At 48.2% G+C, this 12,133-nt stretch overlaps 1 protein-coding gene across 1 annotated transcript in view; it reads left to right on the plus strand.

The window, feature by feature from the left end:
* The window catches only part of LOC125741750 (complement C3-like), a 28,773-nt gene extending 17,211 nt beyond the window's left edge, over positions 1–11,562 (plus strand). Inside the window, exons 28-41 of the mRNA XM_049013045.1 lie at positions 793–943; positions 5,096–5,259; positions 5,395–5,553; positions 5,755–5,814; positions 6,865–6,949; positions 7,729–7,777; positions 8,326–8,416; positions 8,946–9,035; positions 9,132–9,237; positions 9,408–9,497; positions 9,801–9,881; positions 10,542–10,625; positions 10,732–10,870; positions 11,136–11,562. Of these exons, the coding sequence (XP_048869002.1) occupies positions 793–943; positions 5,096–5,259; positions 5,395–5,553; positions 5,755–5,814; positions 6,865–6,949; positions 7,729–7,777; positions 8,326–8,416; positions 8,946–9,035; positions 9,132–9,237; positions 9,408–9,497; positions 9,801–9,881; positions 10,542–10,625; positions 10,732–10,870; positions 11,136–11,274 (1,488 nt within the window). The 3' untranslated portion in view covers positions 11,275–11,562. The remainder of the gene's footprint in view (positions 1–792; positions 944–5,095; positions 5,260–5,394; positions 5,554–5,754; positions 5,815–6,864; positions 6,950–7,728; positions 7,778–8,325; positions 8,417–8,945; positions 9,036–9,131; positions 9,238–9,407; positions 9,498–9,800; positions 9,882–10,541; positions 10,626–10,731; positions 10,871–11,135) is intronic.
* Positions 11,563–12,133: the final 571 nt, after the last annotated feature.

Consider the following 12,133-nt stretch of genomic DNA (forward strand, 5'->3'; position numbering starts at 1 on the left):
CCACTGAGGTACCCTAAGCAAGGTACCACCCCCAAGCAGTGCTCCCTGGGCATTGAATTAGCTGCCCCCTGCTATGTCATGATTTCATAAGTGGGTTAAATGCAGAGGACACATTTCGTTGTAGTGCACTGTGTGCTGTGACCACTGTTCACCAAAATCTACATAATATTTTTGTTTATTAAGTGACACCAAATTTGTAGTGTACATCACATGGCATTATGTCATACACAGCATTATGTCACACGGAACTACGTCATATGGCATTACATTATACATTATGATGTCATGGCGCACTACATCATACTTTGGATGTAACCAGAAGATGGTGCCAATTAGGGCTCCTTAATATCGCATCGTAATGTACTCACACAATGCTACTCGTAACGTATGGCGCAAGCGCTATAATCACCAAGGCTTTAGATCACGGGCGGAACATTTGGACAGACGCCAACTTTTCACTAGTATACAGACATTTACTTAGATGTTCTGGCTGTTGAGCTGTTCCTTTCTTCAGTGTGACTTCAGTGCTTATCGCTTCTATGCCATACCGAAACGGTAGCTTGTGCATGCTCCGCTAACCGAATTTAATAAATATAAGGATGCGCCAAATATATACAGATTACTAACTTACAGGCATCACAATATGCATGTCATTAATATTTTACGTGTACGATTAAATTGCTCACCAAGCTGTGGGCGTAAGTAAACATCTGTATAGTACTCAGAAGCTGGCATCCGACCCTGGTAATTACTGAGCATGCACCATGTAATCAACAATGTTTCTCTTTCCAGAGTCTGCCGGATAGCATCAAGAAAGCCCAGGACTTCCTGACCGGCAGAATCCGCACCCTAACCAACCCCTATGCTGTGGCCATGACCTCCTACGCCCTGGCCAACGAGGGCAAGCACCAGGTGGACACCCTGATGAAGTTTGCATCCAGAGGTAAGCTGAACAGCTGTACTGGAGCATCGCAAGACAGAGGAACGTTTAGCAGAGGACATCAAAACATTCAAGTCACGTGTTAAATAATATTGTCATATGTACAGTAAGCAGCCAGAAAATCTTACTCTGCATCTCCATTCAGGTACCAGTAACCACAAATTAAAGATATAAAAATTAAGATGCTGAAAGCAAAATACAATTAAATAGCAAGTAAAAATGAAAGAAGTACAATAATTTCTGACACATAATATGTGAACACAGCGCAATGTAAACATATAATGCAATACAGACATCAAATGTAATGTAAATATTATGAACATCGCAGAGGAGTGGATTAGTAAGAGGTGGATAACCGGCCAATCCTATGTGCAACAGCAGTTCTTCAGCACGAGGCACAGTACTGTGCCGTATGTAGTTACTATTATTATTACTGTATAATTGCTATGCACTGTATTATTACGCACCATATTATTATTATTATTATTATTATTATTATGCACTGTATTATTACGCACTGTATTATTATTATTATTATTATTATTATTATTACGCACCCTCTCCTGGAGCCGAAACCTTATCGCGGTGGAGGGGTTTGCGTGTTCCAGTGATCTCAGGAGCTATGTTGTCTGGGGCTTTATGCCCCTGGTAGGGTCACCCAAGTCAAACAGGTCCTGGGTGAGGAACCAGACGAAATGCGGCTCAGAAGACTCCAATGAAGAAAAAGATTTTGGACCCACGACTTCCCTTGCCCGGATGTGGGTCACCGCCCCCCCCCCCCCCGGAGCCAGGCCTGGGGGTGGGGCTCGAGGGCGAGCGCCTGGTGGCCACGCCTACACTCATGGCGCCTGGTCGGGCGCAGTCCGAACAAGGCACGTGGGTCCCCCCACCAATGGGCTCACCACCCAAGGGAGGGGCCATAGCGGTCCGATGCTATGTGATCTGGGCGCCGGCCAAAGGCGGGGACCTTGGCAATCTGATCCTCGGCTGCAGAAGCTAGCTCTAGGGACATGGAATGTGAAGCGAGGTTGTGAAGTTCCGGCTAGATATAGTCGGACTCACCTCGACGCACGGCTTGGGCTCTGGAACCAGTCTCCACTCTGGAGTTGCCCGCAGGGAGAGGCGCCGAGTGGGGGTGGGCATACTTATTGCCCCCAGGCTGGGTGCCTGTACATTGGGGTTTACCGCAGTGGACGAGAGGGTAGCCTCCCTTCGTCTTTGGGTGGGGGGACGGGTCCTGACTGTTGTTTGCGCTTATGGGCCAAATGGCAGTTCAGAATACCCACCCTTTTTGGAGTCCTTGGAAGGGGTGTTGGAGAGCGCTCCTCCTGGGGACGCTCTTGTTCTGCTAGGGGACTTCAATGCTCACGTGGGCAATGACAGTGAGACCAGGAGGGGCGTGATTGGGAGGAACGGCCTCCCCGATCTGAACCCGAGTGGTGCTTTGTTATTAGACTTCTGTGCTCATCATGGATTGTCCATAATGAACACCATGTTCAAACATAAGGGTGTCCATATGTGCACTTGGCACCAGGACACCCTAGGCCGCAGTTCGATGATCGACTTTGTAGTTGTGTCGTCGGACTTTCGGCCGCATGTCTTGGACACTCGGGTGAAGAGAAGGGCGGAGCTGTCAACTGATCACTACCTGGTGGTGGGTTGGCTCTGCTGGTGGGGTAGGAAGCTGGACAGGCCTGGCAGGCCCAAGCGTATAGTGAGGGTCTGCTGGGAACGTCTGGCAGAATCCCCTGTCAGGAGGAGTTTCAACTACTACCTCCGGCAGAACTTCTCCCATATCCCGGGGGAGGCGGGGGACATTGAGTCCTAATGGGCCATGTTCCGCGTCTCCATCGTGGAGGCGGCTGACCGGAGCTGTGGCCGCAAGGTGGTCAGTGCCTGTCACGGCGGCAATCCCCGAACCCGCTGGTGGACTCCGGTGGTGAGGGATGCTGTCAAGCTGAAGAAGGAGTCCTATCAGGCCTTTTTGGCCTGTGGGACTCCAGACGCAGCTGACGGCTACCGGCAGGCTACGCGGGATGCGGTTTTGGTGGTTGCTGAGGCAAGTTTGGTGGGAGAAGTTTGGTGAGGCCATGGAAAATGACTTATGGACGGCTTCAAGGAGGTTCTGGTCTACCATCTGGCGGCTCAGGGCGGGAAAGCGGTGTAACTTCAACACTGTTTATGGTGGGGATGGTGCGCTGCTGACCTTAACTCGGGACGTTCTGGGTCGGTGGAGGGAATACTTCGAAGACCTCCTCAATCCCACCGACACGCCTTCCGATATGGAAGCAGATTGTGGGGACTTGGGGGTGGACTCGTCTATATCTGGGGCGGAGGTCGCTGAGGTGGTTAAAAAGCTCCTCGGTGGCCGGGCCCCAGGGGTGGATGAGATTCGCCCAGAGTTCCTCAAGGCTCTGGATGTTGTGGGGCTGTCCTGGTTGACACGCATCTGCGGCATCGTGTGGACATCGGGGGCAGTGCCTCTGGACTGGCAGACCAGAGTGGTGGTCCCCCTCTTTAAGAAGGGGGACCGGAGGGTGTGCTCCAACTATAGGAGGATCACACTCCTCAACCTCCCTGGTAAGGTCTATTCGGAGGTCCTGGAGAGGAGGGTCCGCCGGATTGTCGAACCTCGGATTCAGGAGGAGCAGTGTGGTTTTCGCCCTGGCCGTGGAACAGTGGACCAGCTCTATACTCTCAACAGGGTTTTGGAGGGCTCATGGGAGTTTGCCCGACCAGTCTACATGTGCTTTGTGGACTTGGAGAAGGCATTCGACCGTGTCCCTCAGGGAGTCCTGTGGGGGGTGCTCCGGGAGTATGGGCTACCAGGCTTCCTTTTAAGGCTAGTTCGGTTCCTGTATGACCGGTGCCAGAGCCTGGTCCGCATGGGCGCCAATAAGTCGGACTCGTTTCCGGTGAGGGTTGGACTCCGTCATGGCTGCCCTTTGTCACAGATTCTGTTCATAGTTTTTATGGACAGAATTTATAGGCGCAGCCAGGGCGTTGAGGGTGTCCGGTTTGGTGACCTCAGGATTAGGTCTCTGCTTTTTGCAGATGATGTGGTTCTGTTGGCCTCATCGGACCGTGACCTTCGACTCACACTGGGACAGTTCGCAGCCGAGTGTGAAGCGGCTGGGATGAGGATCAGCACCTCCAAACCCGAGACCATGGTTCTCAGCCAGAAAAGGGTAGAATGCTCTCTCCGGGTCGGGGATGGGGTCCTCCCCCAAGTGAAGAAGTTTAAGTATCTTGGGGTCTTGTTCACGAGTGTTGTGAAAATGGAGCGGGAGATCGACAGGGAGATCGGTGCGGCGTCAGAAGTCATGTGGGCGCTACATCGGTCTGTCATGGTGAAGAGAGAGCTGAGCCAAAAGGCGAAGCTCTCGATTTACCAGTCGATCTACATTCCTACCCTCACCTATGGTCATGAGCTATGGGTAGAACCGGAAGAACGAGATCGCGAGTGCAAGTGGCCAAAATGAGTTTCCTCCACAGGGTGGCTGGGCTCTCCCTTAGAGATAGGGTGAGGAGCTCAGTCATTCGGGAGGGGCTCAGAGTAGAGCTGCCGCTCCTCCGCATTGAGAGGAGCCAGATGAGGTGGCTCGGGCATCTGATTAGGATGCCTCCTGGACGCCTCCCTGGTGATGTGTTCTGGGCATGTCCCACTGGGAGGAGGCCCCTGGGGAGACCCAGGACACGCTGGAGAGACTTTGTCTCTCGGCTGGCCTGGGAACGCCTCGGGATCCCCCTATAGGAGCTGGATGAAGTGGCTGGGGAGAGGGAAGTCTGGGCCTCCCTGCTGAGACTGCTGCCCCCGCGACCTGAACCCGGATTAAGCGGAAGATGATGGATGGATGGATGGATTATTACGCACTGTATTATTATTATCATGCACTGTATTTTTACCCACTGTAATTATTATTATTATTATGCACAGTATTATTATTATTATGAACAGTATTATTATTATTATGCACTGTATTATTATTTTTCTAACTTACCTACAAATTCCACTGAAAGACAGACTTAGGGAACGGATCTCATTCATAACCTGGACGCTGCCTGTACTAAAATTCGTTACGCTAATTGAGTGTCAGGTTAGATAAGTTCCGCATTTAGCCTAATTATACAGTGATATTTTATGGGGCCCTGTAGATAAAACCCACTGGCCGGTCATTGGGAGCCATCTCTTCACCCTGGAGGCCACTGCATATGCGCTGCTGGCTCTGGTCAGGGCCAAGGAGTTCGACAAGGCCGGACCCGTGGTGGAATGGCTGACCAAGCAGCAGTTCTATGGCGGAGGGCATGGCTCCACCCAGGTATAGACCTGCAGGTGTCGCCAAATCATTGGAGCCAGACTAATGTCCAGATCGATGACATCAAAAACAAAAAGTTTAGTTTATCTATGTATTAGATGCAGCCAATGGAATGTCATCATTTTGTTTTGTCCCCAGGCCACCATCATGGTCTTCCAGGCCGTGGCTCAGTACTACACAGACGTGACTGAACTGAAGGACATCAACCTTCAGGTGGATATCAGCGTTGCAGGTCGCAGTAAACCCCTCGCATGGACCTTTAACAAGGGCAACGCCTACTTAACCCGCTCCCTGAAGGTGAGACACAGGTGGTACAGTGCTCAAGAAAAAGCTTGTATATACTGCACAGCACTTTAATGGAAACTGAGGATCAGTGCTTGTATGTAGCATCATGTGTATGAAAGCATCTGAACATTCCCAGAAGGATGCTGTGCAGATAGCTGATCACTGGCTTTAAGTTCCCTGACGTGCATAGTAAGGCAAACTCTATGTCTGCAGGTCAACTATAATCAAGATCTCAACATCACAGCGAAAGGGACCGGGCAGGGGGTCGTGTCGGTGAGTCTGCCTGCGCCACCTGCTGTGAGGAGGAGGCGGGAGAGTCTCCATTGGGTTCACATCAGATCTAGAAGTTCAGAGGGTTCATCCTCTTGTCCTGAGCAGGCAGACCCTAGTGTGGCCCATCCTTATGTTATCACAGTGTGATATATTTTATATTAACGAAGATGTCTTAAGGTATTAAGGCTGATTTTAGAATTCATTGGGAGGGTCTCAGCTTCCTTTATGCTAACCATCGACCCTTTATGTAAAAAGAAAAACAAATGTCATGACACAGTAGAGGGAGAACCCAGACACAGCCGTAGGTAGGATTGCGTGAGGTTTATTCACAATCTGAGGCTAAACAAAAATCAAGCAACCAAAAGTAAAGGGCCTTGAGGGGTCAAACAGAAGGGAGACCAAAGCTAGCAGTGAATGGGATCAGGAACATGGTAACAGACAGGGGAGGTACTCTGCATACCGGACCATAGCATACCGGACCATAGTATACTGGGCCATAGCATACCGGACCATAGTATACCGGACCATAGTATACTGGGCCATAGCATACCGGACCATAGCGTACCGGACCATAGCGTACCGGACCATAGCATACCGGGTCATAGCATACCGGACCATAGCATACTGGGCCATAGCATACTGGACCATAGCATAGCAGGCCATAGCGTAGCAGACCATAGCATACTGGGCCATATCATACTGGACCATAGCATACCGGGCCATAGCATACCGGGTCATAGCATACCGGACCATAGCATACCGGACCATAGCATACCGGACCATAGCGTACCGGACCATAGCATACCAGACCATAGTATACTGGGCCATAACATACCGGACCATAGCGTACCGGACCATAGCGTACCTGACCATAGTGTACCAGACCATAGCATACCAGACCATAGCATACCAGACCATAGCATACCGGACCATAGCGTACCGGACCATAGCGTACCGGGCCATAGCGTAGAGGATCAATGCACTCTGGACCATATCATACCCGACTGTTGCATATCGGGCCAGTTACCAGCAGAACCATTCTTACCACAGGTCATGACCATGTACAACGCCTTACCTGCTGAAGAGAAAGTGGCCTGTAAGAACTTTGACCTGAAGGTGAAACTGACAAAAACAGGTAATTACAAATACTAAGTAGAAGGGAGACCTTCGGCGATCCTTTGGCCTACACTCCTTATCTGGGCCTTTAACACCATAGTAAAATTCTATTCCATGGGGGAGGGTAGTCTATCCCAGGCAGCACAGGACGTGAGGCTGGGGGACACCATTCGCATAATGTTTGTGGGCAATATAGAGACCAATTAACATTCCTGCATGTCTCTGAACTGTGAGAGGACAATGGAAGCACGAGCAGAAACAGTAAAATATGAGAACACGCAAACACACACACACATATAAACACGCATATAAGCACATGCACACACACACATGCGTGTGCGCCCATACATGCATACACATGTACAGACACGTATAAACACACACACACACTTGTGCAAATACTTACATATATATATGCACACGCGAATATACCTCTGCTGCCACCTTCAGGGCTGGGGGTGCGTGTATGCATGTATGTGTGCGTGTGTGTGTTTATATGTGAGTCTGAGTGTCTGTGTGCTACCCCCAGCATAATGGTGCCTCAGTTTATCATTTTCACTCATAACTTTGTGTGAACGGATCACATCCCCCCTTTTGAGGACATAGATACTGTAGATACTATGGAGTTTTCCTTAAAGATCTTTTAGTCATCAAGTGTCCCAATACAAAAAAAGCAATAGTAATAATAAATATATAGTAATAAATAATAGACTGTAAATTAAGACCTTAAACTTGAGTCTTTCTTAGTACTATTCTGTATAATACTCATTGTAAAATATACACTCCTTTTTTTCTTAGCAACAAAGCAGGACTACCTGGAATCGTACAAACTTGAGATCGACATGACGTAAGTCAACATGTTTCAGTCAGACAGTGCAGCATCTGTTGTCCAGTCTTATTATGTCTATAATGGCGTTTCTTATAGCATTTTAAATTGAACTTTAATATCAAACGGAACATAGTAAAACATTTGTTGATTCAGAAGAATTGCCAGGGCAGTCTTTGAAATGGCATTAACACAGCAGCTATGGAAATGGAGACTTTGTATCAATGGAACATGAGTCGCAGAAACGGAGACTCTGTATATACGGTATGTGAGTCACAGGAATCGAGACTCTGTATAAATGGTATATGAATCACAGGAATGGAGACTCTTTATAAATGGCTCGTGAGTCACAGGAATGGAGACTATATAAACAGCACGTGAGTCACAGGAATGGAGACCCTGTATAAACAGCATGTGAGTCACAGGAATGGAGACTCTGTATAAACAGCATGTGAGTCACAGGAATGGAGACTCTGTATAAACGGCATGTGAGTCACAGGAATGGAGACTGTATAAACGGCATGTGAGTCACAGGAATACCCTTGCCCTCTTTTTGATCTGTTCCCTAGGTACCTGTCTACAGAGACAGATGCCACCATGACTGTTCTGGACATCACCCTCCTCACTGGCTTTGTAGCAGATCAGGATGACCTGAGAAGGGTAAAAGGATCATAATCCCAAACTGACGTCTGTCTTTTGTAAGGTGGAGCTTTTGTATAATGTGACTGTCTGGTATCCCATCTTGTGTGAAGATTTGGGTGATATGGGAAAAATATTATATAATCTTTTCAGGCAGGATCTTCCAAAATCTTATCACAGTTCTTTTCATTTTGTTTTGTAAAAGATTTTCCGAGTTACCGAAAAGTAACCATATCTGTTTTGGAAAATCCAAAGATCTTCTATATTACTGATATTCTACTTAGGAACCAACTCTTCCATGTCGTCCAGGCCACTACATTGCCAAATAGGGAATGTCTTGCCTGTTGTGTATTGAATGTATCTAACTGAATGTATGACACTAACGATCTCTCCGTAAAGGCAGATTGTGTGGACATTTTAGATGTTCATGACCTAATATCGTCAAATCGCACACCCCTAGTAAAGAATACCTAAGGATCGAGGGCAGTGTACAATGTTCATGGTCCTGCCGCTCAGAATTATGGGTGATGGCCTTCTCTCTGTCCCACAGCTAACCACAGGAAAGGACAGGTATGTTCAGCGGTTTGAGATGGACAAGCAGTTGTCTCAGAAGGGCTCCCTCATCCTCTACATGGACAAGGTGTGAGGCCTCCACAAGCGTTCCTCAGGGTTCTGCTCGGGTTTCTGCATTTTGACCTGTGCAGTGACACATCTGCCACACTTCCTGTTTCTCCAGGTCTCTCGTAAGGTGCCTGACAGAGTGGTCTTCAAGCTGCACAAGGAGCAGAAAGTGGGCATCCTCCAGCCCGCTGGCATCACTGTCTATGAGTACTACTCTATGGGTGAGTGCCAGCCCTCCACTCACAACTCGCCATCTTCATGCCTTTGACCACCCCGTTTTACTCAATCATGGGGCAACGAAGTGTCTGCTGTCACTAGGACTTATGACCTTTAAGTCCAGAGGATCATCAAGCAGCCTCACTTAATGCAACTGCTGCTGCTGCTGTTGCAGAGAATCGCTGTACGCAGTTCTACCATCCAGAGAAGATGAATGGGAGCCTGAACCGCATCTGCCATGAAGATGTGTGCCGGTGTGCTGAAGGTATGAAATGTCACTCATGAGTAATAACCAAATGTATTAAGCATGAGTTTCCTTTTCAGTACATAGTACGAGTGAGTCTGGAGTCTGTTCTGATCCTCCAAAATCACGGGAATGTGGGATGGAGCTGAGCAGGAGAGTTGATGTTGTTTGTCTTTTTATTTTTAAGTACAGGCATGCGATTCTGAGTTCCCCCTGCCCTGTGTTCAGACCGCAGGCACTCTCTAACATCATTCTGGATTTTCACTTGTATAACTTTTCATGGAAAATTGATGTATGGATAGTAATTCTCTGTTGCCCCCTTAGAGAACTGCAGCTTACAGAAAAAACTTGGAAAAGATGACCTGGACCGCTACACAGAAGCATGTCACGCTGGTGTCGACTATGGTACTAACCTTCTGAAGTATGCACTACACGGTTTTAGCCCAGATTTTCCACTGATCAACAGTATCTGGAAATCGCCAACAAAAGCCCTACATCAGAGGCAAATCGGTGTTTGCACAGTGCTGGCAAATCGGCACTCAGTCGCTGTTCATGAACTGTTCAAAGACAGAATCCGACAGACTCGTCAGTGTGTCATAGATGCACATCAAATATCCGGCAGGTTAAATATCTGGACCTGTCAGTGACTCCAAATCCTGTGGTGTAAAATGTGTTGTGACCCGGTTGCAACTGGCAATGAATGTGGCGATGAGCTATAGCCAGTTACTTGGCAAACAATGGAGGAGGAGTTATACATTATCAACAAGCATTTCCTGCTGTTGCTTCTTGCATGTGTTTTCTTGACAAAACGTAGTTTGGAGACCAGATAGACCCATCGAAGATTCCTCCTGGTTAAAGATCTTGTGGAGCTTGTGGCCCCTGATGACTGGACAAGTTGTGCAGTTTAAACAGTACAGCAAACAGATGTCTTTGAGAGTCACGTAATGTGAACTTGGCGTGTCGTGGTGCTTCATCAGATGCGGAGGGCTGCAGTAGAGCATAGACACAAAGTCCAGCATGTGGGCGTGGAGATGTGTGCTCATGAAGCCCTCCTGGTTTTCACAGTTTACAAAGCCATGGTGCAGGATGCTGTGCTCTCTCATACCCTGGACCATTTCATCCTACAGATCGTCGAGGTGATCAAAGAAGGTACAGCCTGACCTGGTCCCAAGCCGGGCTTCTTCTGAATCTCACCAGGACGTCGCTCTGTGTAAGCCACTGTAACTGCCCATCCGCTTCCTCTCTGTCTCACCAGGAACCGACACTGGGGTTCAGGGCCAAAGACGCCAGTTCATTTCACACCCTTACTGCAGAGACGCAATTGACCTGCAGGTGGGAAAGACCTACCTGCTGATGGGCAAGTCGGACGACCTCATGAAGGGCGACAAGGACAGGTGGGGGCCGTTCTCACATCTACTCTTTATATGTACAACCAAAGATGCATGTAATTATCCAGCCCCCAACATCGAAGCTGCTGCTGCCATTATCCACAAAACTGGCTGAGTAAGAAAGAACTTCCATCCCTTTGGTGTAGATAGGAAGAAGAGGGCAAACTTATTTACTGTTTTAATTTATACCGCTATTTAGAGCACTCCTGATGAATGTTGTTCACCGATGTGGCTCTGAAAACCTGCCCTGATCTGATTTATTCTGCTGCAGTCTCTACATGCTGGGAGGTGGGACGTGGATTGAGTACTGGCCCACCAACGAGGACTGTCAGAAAGAGGAATATCGGCAGACCTGCCTGAGCATCACAACTTCCACCACAGACCTCTTGACTTTCGGCTGTCCCACCTAAGCTGTCACCTGTCCGTCTGTGTGTATGCGTGTTTGCCCAGGTGTTGTCCTTTACAATTTCCTGCCTGAGAACATGTTGGTTCCTCAGCCGTACTTCACCTGCTTACCACACAGAAGAATGTAAACTTCTAAATCTTCCGGATCTCTCATAGCTTTTAAGTAGAACCTTCCTTCTAAATGAAAATGAAAATGAGAGAAGTTTCAGTTTCAATCTTCACTATGTTTTGATATTTCGACTCAAATTGTCTGAAATGAAAAAATAAAAAACATGAACATATGGAAATAACAATTTCAGTTATGTCGTATTTTCCTGAAATCCAGTGAGGAATTAAATATGAAATTTGTTTTCTGAACACATCAGAATGACTGTCAATGCCGACTAAGAGATTCACAATATTTCTGCAGAAAAATCTGAAATAAAAAAGCAGTATTACATGACCTATGAAGAATAATACTTGTCGTCCCTCCACATCATGACGTCCGCCTGGGGCAGGGGTCTGCAGGGCCTAACGATCCACAGAGCCATCAGTGCCACTTGTAGCTGGTGCATCTGGTAGGGGCTTCTTTGGTGAACAGGTCTGTGGGTAGAGGCCAGACAAACTATGGTCCAGCAAACATCCCCAGGGAAACGTGCCCAGAAGAGCCATGGACCCTGCCCAGAATATGGCTACCTGAGGTGGTCTGGGGGTGAGAACCTGGAGCAGCAACATCAGCCAGCCAGGCTCAGCCCTAGATGCCCACAGGGAGCCATCTTGTGGGCTCAGTATTGTGATGAAAGGCTCCACATGCTTAAGTTGCTCCTGTTGCACAAGTACAAGGAACTTAGGATGCTTTAGTTATTTAGTTTTCACATAGTGGGC

The sequence above is a fragment of the Brienomyrus brachyistius genome, chromosome 5 (assembly GCF_023856365.1).
Source record: "Brienomyrus brachyistius isolate T26 chromosome 5, BBRACH_0.4, whole genome shotgun sequence".
Lineage (NCBI taxonomy): Eukaryota > Metazoa > Chordata > Actinopteri > Osteoglossiformes > Mormyridae > Brienomyrus > Brienomyrus brachyistius.